Below are 13,064 nucleotides of genomic sequence, written 5' to 3'. Positions count from 1 at the left end.
CAGTGATGCCTGTACTTTTCAGCAACTGGGGAATGCATCACACGCTCATTCTATTTTCGGTTAAAGATTTTCTCTTTCATTTTCTCTGTCTTAAAAGGTTTTGTTCACATCTTGCACTGATATTAACTCTCTTTGATCTTGTCATGGTAGATGATTTGCTGCCCTGTCAAGACAAAATGTAGCGTAATCTGAATGTGAAGTCTGAGGCTTCTGTTCTAGCAGAATGCTCACATTATTATATACAGCAGGGCAGGGGTCCGAGATGAAAAGTGTATGTGTGGGGCCCCTCTTCTCTCTCTGGGTCCAATGAGACTACATCATAGGCCAATCTTCATTCTCAACATTTCTGACAACAGCTCTGCAGTGAAGTCCAAAAGTCAGAAAGCACACTGAAAATATGGTAGATCTGGAAACGAACAAAGATTTAGAATTGAAAGGAAAAAAGCAAAAGGAAAAAAGGAAAACATTTTAGATTTTTCTAGGTCAATTAAAACAAAAAGAAGAAAAAAATAACAGGATTAAAACTTTCAATTGTTATGCTGATAAAACAAAACTAAACAATTAGAAATAAATAAATATTTATTTATTCCTTTTAATTTATTCATTACATTTTAATATGTGTATAGAAAACAGTTATTTTAAATTGTAATAATATTTGTAATATTACTGTTTTTAACTGTGTTTTGATATTAAAAAAATAGCCATGGTGAGCATAAGAAATATATTTCAAAAATATTTTTAAAATTGTATAAATACAATATAATATAAATACTGTATTAAATAATTAGAAAAATACAAAATAGAAGCATTTTCCTTTCGACCCCACAGTAAATATTTTGTAGATTCACATCAATTTTGTGATTCCTAGTGCAATATCCAATTCAAACTGCACTGGTGATGTGGTAATATCCAATCATGATGCAGGTAAATATGCTGCCACAATCTGTTCCAATCATATTCTAATCATATGTACATCAAAAAAAAATTTTTGAAATAGGTTCTGTGGTTGTATTGAATTTTGATTGGATGTAGGTATCTCAAAGATGAAGGAAATGATTTGATATCAGGTATAGACAGGACCGTAAGCCTCTAGCCTTTGTGATATTGTTTGTGCCACACAGTGAAGGAAAAAGCACAAAGTAATAGGATGGGGGGAGGGCCAGTATGCTTTGAGGGAAACAACCACCTTGACAAGCGAGGTGGAATGGAAGTCGAAGTCAATCTTCGAGCTGCTTCACCGGCGTGACAATTATACTGGAGAAATCCTTAAAGGGAAGGGCACTCCAATGAGTTTTCCCAAGTTTAGTGCCAGCCACTAGCAAACAGACAGGACCACACATCCAGGCATCATTTCAATTCTGATTGTACACTGTTATTCCCAATAAGAAGTCCATTAGGGCATGTAGCTATAGGGGCTACACATTGCACGCTGAGCCAGTGTTAATATAGAAACCAGCAAAAAGAAATATGTGCAATGTACCATGCAAGAAAAGAGCAAAGGGAAAAAACACAGCGCGCACAACATTCGGAAGAAAAGAGGTAGCCGACTGCCATTACATGCAATCACACTTGATGTGCTCCCTACCAAACAACATGAACACTTTCTGTGTTCATTCAACATGACAGGGACTACGGGCAGATCAGTCTGTTTTGTTTTAAGAAGACATGATTCAGACCTTGAATTAGCTATATCACCCCAGGCAGATTTGCACTAATTCACTTTTAAAAGGATGCACTGGAGACTTGGGGAAAAAAAATTGGACTGTGTGCAAAACCGTCAAGCAAAGCAGAGCAACCTGCTTCAGTATTGCAGCATTGTGGAAAATGTAGCTCATACGTTCATTCTTCCTCATGCATTTCATATTTCATGAATTCTACAAGTAGACTGCTATTGCAGGTTTGCCTCTATACATCAAAATGTTACAGACTACAAAGTCAAAAAAAGTATTACTCAGAAGCTGCTCTTTCATTTTAGATGATTCTACTATGAAAAAATAAAATGGCACAACATAGTGAATGTACAGAGCTACACAAATTGACATGGCTCAGATCATTTGTTCTCAGATTAATTTAATAATTTAATAAGAAATATTGTGGGTTCATATTGAAATCTCAGATATAAATTTTTTTCTTACTGCATACTTCAGTACCTTGGCAAATAAGAGCACTGTGACAATTTTGAGATGTTCACATAGCAGCAGAATACGGTTCTCAGACATATATTTGAGCTCTTAACGCAGTTATATTCATAACCGGTCTGGCTGTTTATGGAAACTGACAACCGTGTTCAATAACTGAACTCACATTTGCAATTTTCTGGATTCATAACCGTACATTTGACGAACACCTGCTGTGTGAAAAGAACCGTGAGTCATACAGTGCGACATATATACAAAGACAGCCATGTTGCGTTTTTATGTGTGGTTCTGGTAACATACAAAGATAACAAAATGGGCTGTGATGTGTCACCTGAAAATTTACAATCCAGTCACTGTCTTCCACCGACGCTAATCTCCTTAGTTTTGTGGCATGACTTTGAGAATTCCATCTCAAACTGCTGTTGGTTCATTAACGTGCAAATCACTCATGACACGTCAGGTGTAACTTTCCAGTAATATTTACATTGCCATATATGATATTTATTTCAGTTACTGTTACTATGATTACAGGTGATATTCACAGCTATGGGGAGAACATAAAAGATGACTGACATCAGCTACTTGTTCATACAGAAGTGACTCGAATACTGTATGTAAACTGTTCTTCTGCATCGTTATCGTAATAGCTGTGACGTAACGATTCTCATAGAATTAGAACTTTAGTAGTCATTATAGTTATCGTCCTTTGTGAAAATACCTTTATACGGCCCTTTATACAGAATTATTCTGAAAAAAGTAACATTATTTACTTACCCCATATTGTTCCAAACTCGTATGACCTCTATTCTTCTGAAAGTAAACTATTCGACATTTTGAAGCATCTGTGCACAGGTATGATCCATATAACGCCAAGGCTGTTTAGCACCAAAAAAGCACCATAAGAGTAATCCATTAGCAGCTACTTTGAATTAAGCTTGATGTCAGCCTCACAAAAAACATTGATTTTAACTCTTTTTGAGAACTCTGAATCAGACTGAATCTGTAAATTGATTTGTGAGCGAATCAGTCCAATTTTTGAGTGAAAAGTTCAGTCCTGTTTCTGAACCAAATCTAGTTCGTTGAGCGGACTCGGTTCAAAAGAACAATTCTAATTAGTTTTTGAGTTCAAATAACGATAAATTCTTCTATAGTAATCCATGAAAAAAAAAAACATCATATTGCTTTGTAATGATATAAGGGTAAGTAAATAATGACAATTTAAATTTTTGGATGAACTGTGTCTTTAAATAACATATGGTCAGTGTACAGAATATGGTACCAGTGGCTCCTTCAATGGTCGGAGTGGGGCTAACTCAAACATTTCTAATACCTTACACATTAATTCAAAAACCTTCAGACGAGAAACCGGTGGGAACCTGTGAATAGAAAATTATGTTAAATTTGTCACTCCAATCCCTTGCAATAGAGTATTAGTTTGTGAGGTGGTAGAAACATGATCACATGCTGGGTAGGTGTAATTGAAAAATGGAGGCGCTCTTAGACGGAGAGCAATTACGATGTAGCCCTCTTTGAGATGGAAGGCAATGTCAAATTGAACTTCTAAGCAAGCTACTCAAATGATGGCAAGTTTGCTTCAGAAATCAAAGAGACCCAGTGTGGTATTTTTCTGCCGACGGGTAAAAGCCCCATCTGTCACACAGGAAGTGAGACTATTTATTTGCCATAACCTATACTGAAAAGAAAGCAAATGAAAGTAAATGGAGGCCTGTTGAAAGCATTTGAATTTTTTAATCTGTGAAAGTTCATATATCACACATTGTCATGTAAATGATTCAATTTACAGCACTCTAAACAAATAATTAAAAAGATATGGAGGATAATAAAGCTTGTTAATATTAGTCCCTGAGACCTACTATGTTGAAAAAAGCTCACCATAAACCAGGAATTTTATGAAAAGCTTCAATGCTTCAGATAACAATGTGGATCAATTGCAATTTTCCTGGTATATAGGCCTAGCAGCAATTGCCATTGTCTGAGGTAAATTCAATGATTCATTTTAAATGTCAACATTGTGTGTGCTTGCATCTGTTCTCTCGTGAAATGTGCTAGAAAATCTGTAACACCACTGAGTGACTGATAAGCAATAGACTATGTAGCTTTGCACATGCGATTTGAGTAAATAGAAATTAATTTTCCATAAATACACAGCAGTGCAGTGCCTCTCTGAACATGAATTAAGAATTGCATTGGATTGCAAACTTAAAGATAAAGTGTGTAATTTTTTATTTATTTATTTTATGTTAAAAATACTTTCATTCATCTTCCCAGCCTAATATAAACCAAGACACCTAGATGTATACCTTTAATAGGTTGATTTCCCCTGGGGAAAAAAAAGTGTAAATACTGTGATGCTATAAAAACATTGTCCTGTTAAACTGAGCATCTCAACCGCCCAGCAACACTAGTTTAATTGGTTAAGATTATGGCGTGGCTATCTGCTTATTTAACCAATAGCAGGCAGGGGGAGTGTTCAAGAACTTGTTGAAAAACAGTTCCATCCTGTCGCCAAAGAAATCACTCGCTTCACCTTTAGGGTTTAAATGCTGAAAGATTTCCTCATTGAAACAAATAGGTGAACCGTGCTGGAACATCTAATTGCTTTTCTCACTTTCGCTTCGAAAACTGCTCTTTTTGCTTTCTCTTCCAACATCACTTCAAATATAGCCATCAGCAGTGATTTTTGAAGTTACTTGGTGAGAGCAGTCAGGTCAGAATCCTGGGCAGCAAGACTTAGGAAGACAAAGAAACGATAAGATGGAGGAAAATAGAGCAATATGTCAGACATTTGAGTGGAAACAGACAGTGAGACAGCAGTGTAAACAGGCCAATTTAAGAGTGAGTGTTAACAATTGTTATAGCGACCCTTCCCTGGCTCTCTGAAACTCTTTATAACTCACTGGCGCTAAAACAATCAAACATCCAGACAGACAAAACAACCATTGAGAGAGTTTATATCATGAATCGACTGTCCTCCTCAAAGTGTCTGGGCGGGAATGGGGGTTTAAAATAGAGGTGTAAAAACTCAGACAATTACATCGCCCTCCAATTTAATAGCTAAGTTACAGGCGCAGCTACAAACCGTGTGGCATAAACATTCACAAGCCTGCTGAAAGCACAACAATATTGATCAGTGATGTACGTGAATACAAAACTCAATGCAAGCAGGCAATGATTATTGTAATTAATTAAATCTAATTATCACCCTGAAAATGTTTCGAAACCACTGACCTTTTTTGGATTGAAAATAAAGATCTTCTGTTAATGTCAACATAAAATGTCATTTTGCAAACCATTCTGATGCATCTGTGAGTTAAAGGGGATGTTCAATGAGAAAAAAATGTTGGGTGGGGTCAGAATTTATCCGTTGGACATCATCCATGGATCGTGAAAAGTGGTCTTAGACATTGTTGGTAGGGAAATGACAAGTTATAAGCGATTTTTTTTTTTTTTGGAACAGTGCACAATAAGATCAGGAACATGTATTAGGAAAGTAGATTTAAGAGTGAGTGTTAACAAGTGTTATAGCGACCCTTCCCTGGCTCTCTGAAACTCTTTATAACTCACTGGCGCTAAAACAATCAAACATCCAGACAGACAAAACAACCATTGAGAGAGTTTATATCATGAATCGACTGTCTGGGCAGGAATGGGGGTTTAAAATAGAGGTGTAAAAACTCAGACAATTACATCGCCCTCCAATTTAATAGCTAAGTTACAGGCGCAGCTACAAACCGTGTGGCATAAACATTCACAAGCCTGCTGAAAGCACAACAATATTGATCAGTGATGTACGTGAATACAAAACTCAATGCAAGCAGGCAATGATTATTGTAATTAATTAAATCTAATTATCACCCTGAAAATGTTTCGAAACCACTGACCTTTTTTGGATTGAAAATAAAGATCTTCTGTTAATGTCAACATAAAATGTCATTTTGCAAACCATTCTGATGCATCTGTGAGTTAAAGGGGATGTTCAATGAGAAAAAAATGTTGGGTGGGGTCAGAATTTATCCGTTGGACATCATCCATGGATCGTGAAAAGTGGTCTTAGACATTGTTGGTAGGGAAATGACAAGTTATAAGCGATTTTTTTTTTTTTTGGAACAGTGCACAATAAGATCAGGAACATGTATTAGGAAAGTAGATGGGGGTAAATTTAGATTTCTTTTTTTTATGTTGACTTTAACACTCAAAAAAAAAATAGGGATGAATGACTATAGTGTTGTCATGTTTTGAGTCAATGATGTACATACATTTTGACAATTTTATCACTAAAATAAAATAGTCAGCCATTGTTTAATAGCATAGCTGTGAACCCAGGGCAGTTCTATGACCCATAATAGCAATTCTGATGGTCTGCCATAACATAAATTTTTAACAGACTGTTTGCATTATTACTAAGATAGTGGGGTAGTTTTGCTTTATAGCCATGAAGGTAAGAGACTCGGTAATAGCTAGAACATTATCAGTGCTGGTAAACATTTCACAAATCCAAAATGCTTTGGATAGTTTCATTTCAAGTCTTTTTGGCACAGAAAAAACAGTGATTAATTCAAAACAAGCTTCCATTTTATATTAACAATAAGAGAAGGCAAGAGGATGTGGCTGTAACGTTTATGACAGCTGTGAGTTTGATGCCGCAACTCTCTTGTTAGATAAATGATGCTGGCAAATTTCACATAACTCCAAACAAGAGTTGCTTTTTCTTTCTGACTCCAGCCTATACTCTGAATGTGCTGTCGGATTTTTCAATACATAGATGTTGAGGAAGGTTAATTTGCTGCTTCTAGCTGCTGTTATGTAATGCTGATGTGAAATATTAATCATGAAAAGCTCAGGACTGCCAAATCTATGCTAGGGAAAGTGCTTTTTGTTAACCCCCTAAACTGCATGCAGGTGGCAGACCTTCCATCTTGAGCAGGGTGTTCTTGCAAGAGTATGCAGTTTTCTTTCTCCCTGGTGTTTGCGTGTGTGCATGTTTGAGGTAGTGGGTGACGGTTGCGTGTGTGTATGCATGTGCATTTGCGTATGCAAGTATGCACTTTTCCTGTTTCTCAGTGCTTCGGATTCCATAATTGAAAACTAGCGAAACGCAAGCAAAAGGCCAATAGCTGCATCTGGTCAGAAAGCATGTTAAATTCAGTGAGACTGTCTGGAGCAAAAAATGCTTTTTGCTGATGCACAAATTATTTTACTGCCTTGGGTAAGCATACATCAGTTCTTTGAGCAGATGCGGCAGATATTTACAGTTTTCTGCTCTGTAATGCATACAGGCACCTTTCGCACGAGTACTGAGGCAGTACTGTGATGGTATTAGATGATTATTCCATGGTGCTTTAAAACAGAGAAAGTATAAGGAGGAGCCGTTGTTGTGTTGGATTTTCCTATCCCCTCACTATTGGAACACGTTCATTGGTACTATATTAAAATGTCTGATTAAAAATGATAGAAAATTACTTTATAGTATGTTTAGTATGAATCTAATTAATGTCTATTTATCCCATTTTATACAACAGTTAGTTCTGGTCCTTAAATTGGCTAATCAAGTTTTAAAGTGGTTTCACAGTCTAACAGCACTGCAAGTTTATATAACTCTTTGATTTATTTTTTAACATATTTACACCAGTAGGTGGCAACAAGTGACTGCATTATGAGTCATTGACTCATTCATTCAATCTATTCTTTCAAAACACTAATTTGTCCAGAAACACTGCATACGTCATTGAGGCTGTCTCATTTTTTAGAAAAGCAGCTGTTATAAAATACACTGATGTTCATTGTGAGGTGTAATTACTGTAATTGCTTTCTCACTTTGGAATGTAATAGATGTTTTTGTAAAATACACCATCTTCGGTGGCATATCCGGCCGACAAATGCAATCTCTGGAGGGCACGGCCTTTGAAATAAGACACAGCAAGTGAATTTATTTATGAGAGAGTCACTGAATCATTTCTTTAGTAGAGCACAAATAGGAAAAGTAACTTGCTGTATTGTGTTTAAAATGGAAATGCAATTAAAAATGCAATTATTGAGCTGCAATATCATGTTTGCGATACCTACAAATAATTTATATATATCGCAACAAATACTTTTTAGTGCAAGTTCTGCTAAAGAAAACAATTTTATGATATTACTGTATAGTTTTCAGATTTTATTGCAATCTTGACAAGCAACTTCGGCAATTTTAGTCTTTTCCTATTCAAGTAGATTGGAGCCTTACCTCCATTACCTAACATTCCGACCGAGGACTGACTTGCCTTAAAGGGACTTCATGTACCACAGTACTGAATGATTACACACTCTGGTACTTCAAAGAAGACCATGATATTACTATGGTACATGCCCAAAAAATACCACAGTAATAATACCATGGAGCTTTTTTGTCAGCGAAGAGTCTCAGTCTAATCCAACATTTTTCAGTCATATGAAAACATCCCTCTTACCAGTCTTACCAGTCTTACCTCTTACCCTCTTTTTTTTAATACATTGTACTTTGATGGTCAAAGCTGAAGCCATTATCTAAGTGGATTATAAAAAGATTACATCAGCTTCAACCGAAACCTTTCAGGCTTCCGGTAAAATGGCTCTGGGTGGAACGAGTACATGTTCTACGTGAGTAGAGGAAATTGCGAATGACTGGGAAGAACCGAGGCATTTATGCGTAGAGTGCATGACAGTGCGGTGAGGTGCATCTTTAGTAACCACAACTGAGGTGTGCTTCTGAACTAAAGATCAGTGCACTGTTGATCTGAAGATTCTAATAAGAGGGTTTGCACAAAAGCGCTCAGTGAATTTATGAGCAAACGAGCTCCACCCGCAGCGAGGACTCCCCAGTTGCCCTGTCGCTGCACCTGCTGCCTCTTTTTCTCAATAACGCCAGTGTTTTAGCTGTGAGCTTTAAATGCGCTTATATCAGCACTCATGCTCGAGGCCTGTCATCTCCACGCGCCGCTGCTGAGTTTCCTCCGCCTGCGATCTGTCTTTGATCACAACTCTCTGGCTGATGAATGGCACCATGTAGTCGGCATTTCAGAGGGTAAATATCCATTAAACGTTGGGCATCTGTCTCTGGGCAGCCTGGCTGAGGAATGAATGAGAATCGGCCTCGCTGACGCCAGGTCAGTGCTATTCTGAGCTAAACATGAAGTCCTGCATTATTCATATACCTGCTTTGTGAACAGATGCAAATCTGATCCCCAAACGCAAACAATTTTTTCCTACATAACCACCGTCCCCTGTAAAACGGAGAGGCATTTGATCTCTTAGGTTGAAAGTACATCAACAAATGCATGCGGAGGGTCCTAAAGAGTGTCTTTAATGGTTTGCCTTGAGCTACACTAATTCTTATTGTCAGGTTGATGTTCACAATTCACAGATTCAATTAACAATTCATGCATTACATATATAAGACATGCTACAATACATCATGTCAAACCCATAATCCACATTTACAATCTGTGTCCCGTATTGCATGTTAACTGAATCACGGGTGCAAAACTATTTTATTTGCATATTCAGAATCTCCCCCTGAGGTGATCATCAAAGTGTGAAAGTGTGCCGTTTAAGAAACATTCATAAAGATGAAAAATTACCCACCTCCATAACAATGTGAACATAACGGTGAAAAGAATCAGATCTTGAAGACTGGAAGGGCTGTATACTAATTCGGAAATCTCTTTAGCTCGTCTTCATCCATTTAATGCCGTAAATATTCTGATAACATTTGTTTGGAAAAAGGCCATGTTTACATTATCAGATAGGAGCCTCGCAATTTGCACAGAATGAGTTGAGGAATGCTACTGACTTTGTTTGGTCATGGCTAAGTGGATGTAAGGACCTCCAGATTGCTTTCTTGTCAATTATACATTTACTGTGACACTGCTATCCACTCTGTTTACCAAAGGAGAAGACCAAACGACAGGGGAAAGAAAGATACAGATCCAAAAATCCAATCTCACACATCAGCGTATTTATTTCAAATAAAATTTATTTCAAAGACCAGCAAAGCCATCTCCAGCATATGTTTTGTTTGCAAACCTGGTCCAGTGGTGTTCAAACCAGGCTTCTTAACTTGTTAAAGCGGTAAGACCTTAATGATCAGGAAGATAAGCATCAACAGCTAAAGGTTTGCAAAAGTGTTCATTTAGATGTTTTTGTTGTTGTTTTGTTTTCTTTTAGTCATATTTTTGTCTTTTTTTCAATTAAAATTAAATTTTAATTTCATTTTATTTTATTCTATTTAATTTATTAATTTGATTTAATTTATAGTTTTTCCCCTTTCTTTCTATTTTCATTTTTTATTGTGCTGTCAAACGATTAATCACGATTAATCACACACATCATACATCATACATGTAAATATATACTGTGTGTGTGTGTGTGTGTATTTATATATACATAATAAATATACACAGTACACACACATATATTATGTAAACAACCTTTTATTTTGGATGCGATTAATCGCGATTAATCGTTTGAGAGCACTTTTTTTTTTTCATCATTTAATTACTTAAGATACTACAGATTTCTAAACTCCAAAAAATCATCAGCATTTTTGTTGCTCCCACTAGGCCAGCAGAAAACCAGCCTGGACCAGCATGGAAATTCAGTTTGAACTTGGAAGCAGACAAGTAAATCCATCATGATCAAGTTCAATCCAAATCCACAAAAAATAAATAAATAGAATAATGATTATGCTGTTTACCTTAAACAGACGGAGGATATTAGCCACCATTATAGACACGGAACTGGACGACGCTCCAATGACACCCACCACCCTTTCTGGCTTGGTAATGATGGGCGATCCTCCACCTTGGCACTTCACATCCGTGCCGTCCTTTTCGATGAGCGCCTGGACAAAAGTGAGAGACTGCTCCAGAGCATGAGTGTCTCGCGAGCATGTGTCCAGAATGCGGGCGCCCAGCGTGATGTTTGGGAGCAGTTCATGGTCATTATTGATGCGGTCCAGAGCAAAGAGCATAGCTTCCAGACGATGGATGCCCTTTTCCTTTTTCAGCTCACCGCAGGGTTTGCCCTCGTGACCCCGGGCATGAACTGGAAACAGGCCGCCCAATGAAATGTCCCCATCAATCCGGATAGAGTTTAGATGCGTGTGGCCTGGACCTTTGGGCCTCGCAGCCAAAGCAGTCAGAAAGAGGTAGAGAAGAACCAATGCTGAGCCTTGACAGCAACGGTTGGTCCATCCAACCATTTTGCCCATGGCTGAAGACATTGCAGCAAAGGCAGTTTCAACCAAAGCGTGTCTATTTTTAGATCTGAGATGTGTCACAACTGAGTTGATGGGTCAATGGAGGCACCCTTTCACAGGGCACAATCTTTTAAAGTTCATAGTTATGTCACGTAGCGATGGGTTTGTAATTGAATGGAATGCTCATCAGGCTCTTTAGGCAGCAGTTCTGAGTCAATCCGCTTTATCTCCTGTCAAGGAACTTCCTCTAGAGTCCTTTGATGAGATTAAAGGTTAACCGTACGTCTTTGGTTCCTTGCTCCCTCTTGGTTTTCAATCGCCCTGTCTCCTAGTGGAGGATGTTCGGGGTCTTGTGCTGCAAACACAAAGCTTCACCCACCTGTGAGCCTTCCTGGAAAAACAAAAGATATGAAGAAAGGTATGAGTAAGCACCACAGAAAGGCGATACAGTCAGATGTTTCTGTGTCAGTATGGGCATTGCAGCACTTATGTTCTTTTCCTTAAACTTTCCTTTGCAGCATCTTACTGAAAACCCGCTTGCTTTTTCTCACATGCTCCCTCTCTCTCCTTCTCTATAGTTTGAATTTAAAACGTTGCTATGGGCTCCCAAGGTCGAGAGAAATATGCTTTGGCTCCCACATGTCTCTTTTCAACACTCTGAATGAAGGAGCTGCATTCCAATGAAGAGCTCCGATCCAGCAAGAGAGAATTATCTATGTAATGTGCTGTTTTCGTTTTCCCCCCATCTGAAATGACAAGCTCTGATAAAGAAAATGAGTTGGGTTGATTAAAATTGTTCTGCACACACCGTATACTGACAAAAGGTGGACCTTTTAATCTCTAGCCGCAACGGTCACCGCAGGATATTTAAGTTCTCGGAATGAATTGTTATTTGGGTAACCTTGAGGTCATTAATTACTTGAAACCAGATTTAATTTGTATGACACTGATCTCGATGTGAGGACAAGTTACTTCCCACAACTTTGACAGTCACTGTTATCATTACTCCCTTAATTGTTGCCTAATTGGGTTAAAATTTACATACTGGAATATTCCATTAGGCTTCTGTGTTTTAAGTATGCATGTGCATATATTTGAGCTGCTGATTCTTTTGAACAGAAACTTTGCTTTAATGGTGAGTGACAAATACAGCAAACTGATCTAGCCATACTTTTAAGGCAGCGGCTATTTGCACTAAGTGTAAATAGCGATAGAGCTATTTACACTACGTGCAAATAGCAATAGATGCTATTTACACTAAGTGAAAATAGCATATCTTCTTAGCGATAGACGCTATTTACACTAAGTGCAAATAGCGATAGATAGTATTTACACTAAGTGCAAATAGCAATGTATTCTATTTACACTAAGTGAAAATAGCAGTATTTTTAACAATATGCTACTTACACTAAGTGCAGATAGCGATAGATAGATAGGGTCAGCATGCGTGCCGAAGGGGAAACAGGGGAACTGAATTCACCGGAACACCGGCATTATAGGCTACTCTCCCAGGAAACAGTCCTCGTCCTCCGTAAAATGCGTTGCACACATCAGAATATTTGGTTTGAATTGTTCTGGAACAGTGTTGTAAATACAACTTAACCAATGATTTCTAGTTGTGTCCTCTTTTGAAAGGCCAAACAAAGTAGTTTCGCTTTCACAACGAAACACACAGCGTCTTCACGACATGG

General features: G+C 37.7%; 1 protein-coding gene across 1 annotated transcript in view; it reads right to left on the bottom strand.

The window, feature by feature from the left end:
- LOC107716363 (metabotropic glutamate receptor 4-like) overlaps positions 1–13,064 on the bottom strand; it is a 123,535-nt gene that overhangs the window by 99,154 nt on the left and 11,317 nt on the right. Inside the window, exon 2 of the mRNA XM_016522774.1 lies at positions 10,870–11,764. Coding sequence (XP_016378260.1) covers positions 10,870–11,397 — 528 coding nt within the window. The 5' untranslated portion in view covers positions 11,398–11,764. The remainder of the gene's footprint in view (positions 1–10,869; positions 11,765–13,064) is intronic.

Source organism: Sinocyclocheilus rhinocerous, unplaced genomic scaffold (assembly GCF_001515625.1).
Source record: "Sinocyclocheilus rhinocerous isolate Xijiao unplaced genomic scaffold, SAMN03320098_v1.1 scaffold1954, whole genome shotgun sequence".
Classification (NCBI taxonomy): domain Eukaryota; kingdom Metazoa; phylum Chordata; class Actinopteri; order Cypriniformes; family Cyprinidae; genus Sinocyclocheilus; species Sinocyclocheilus rhinocerous.
The sequence above is the reverse complement of the archived record's forward strand: the minus strand, read 5'-3'. Positions and strand labels throughout refer to the sequence as shown.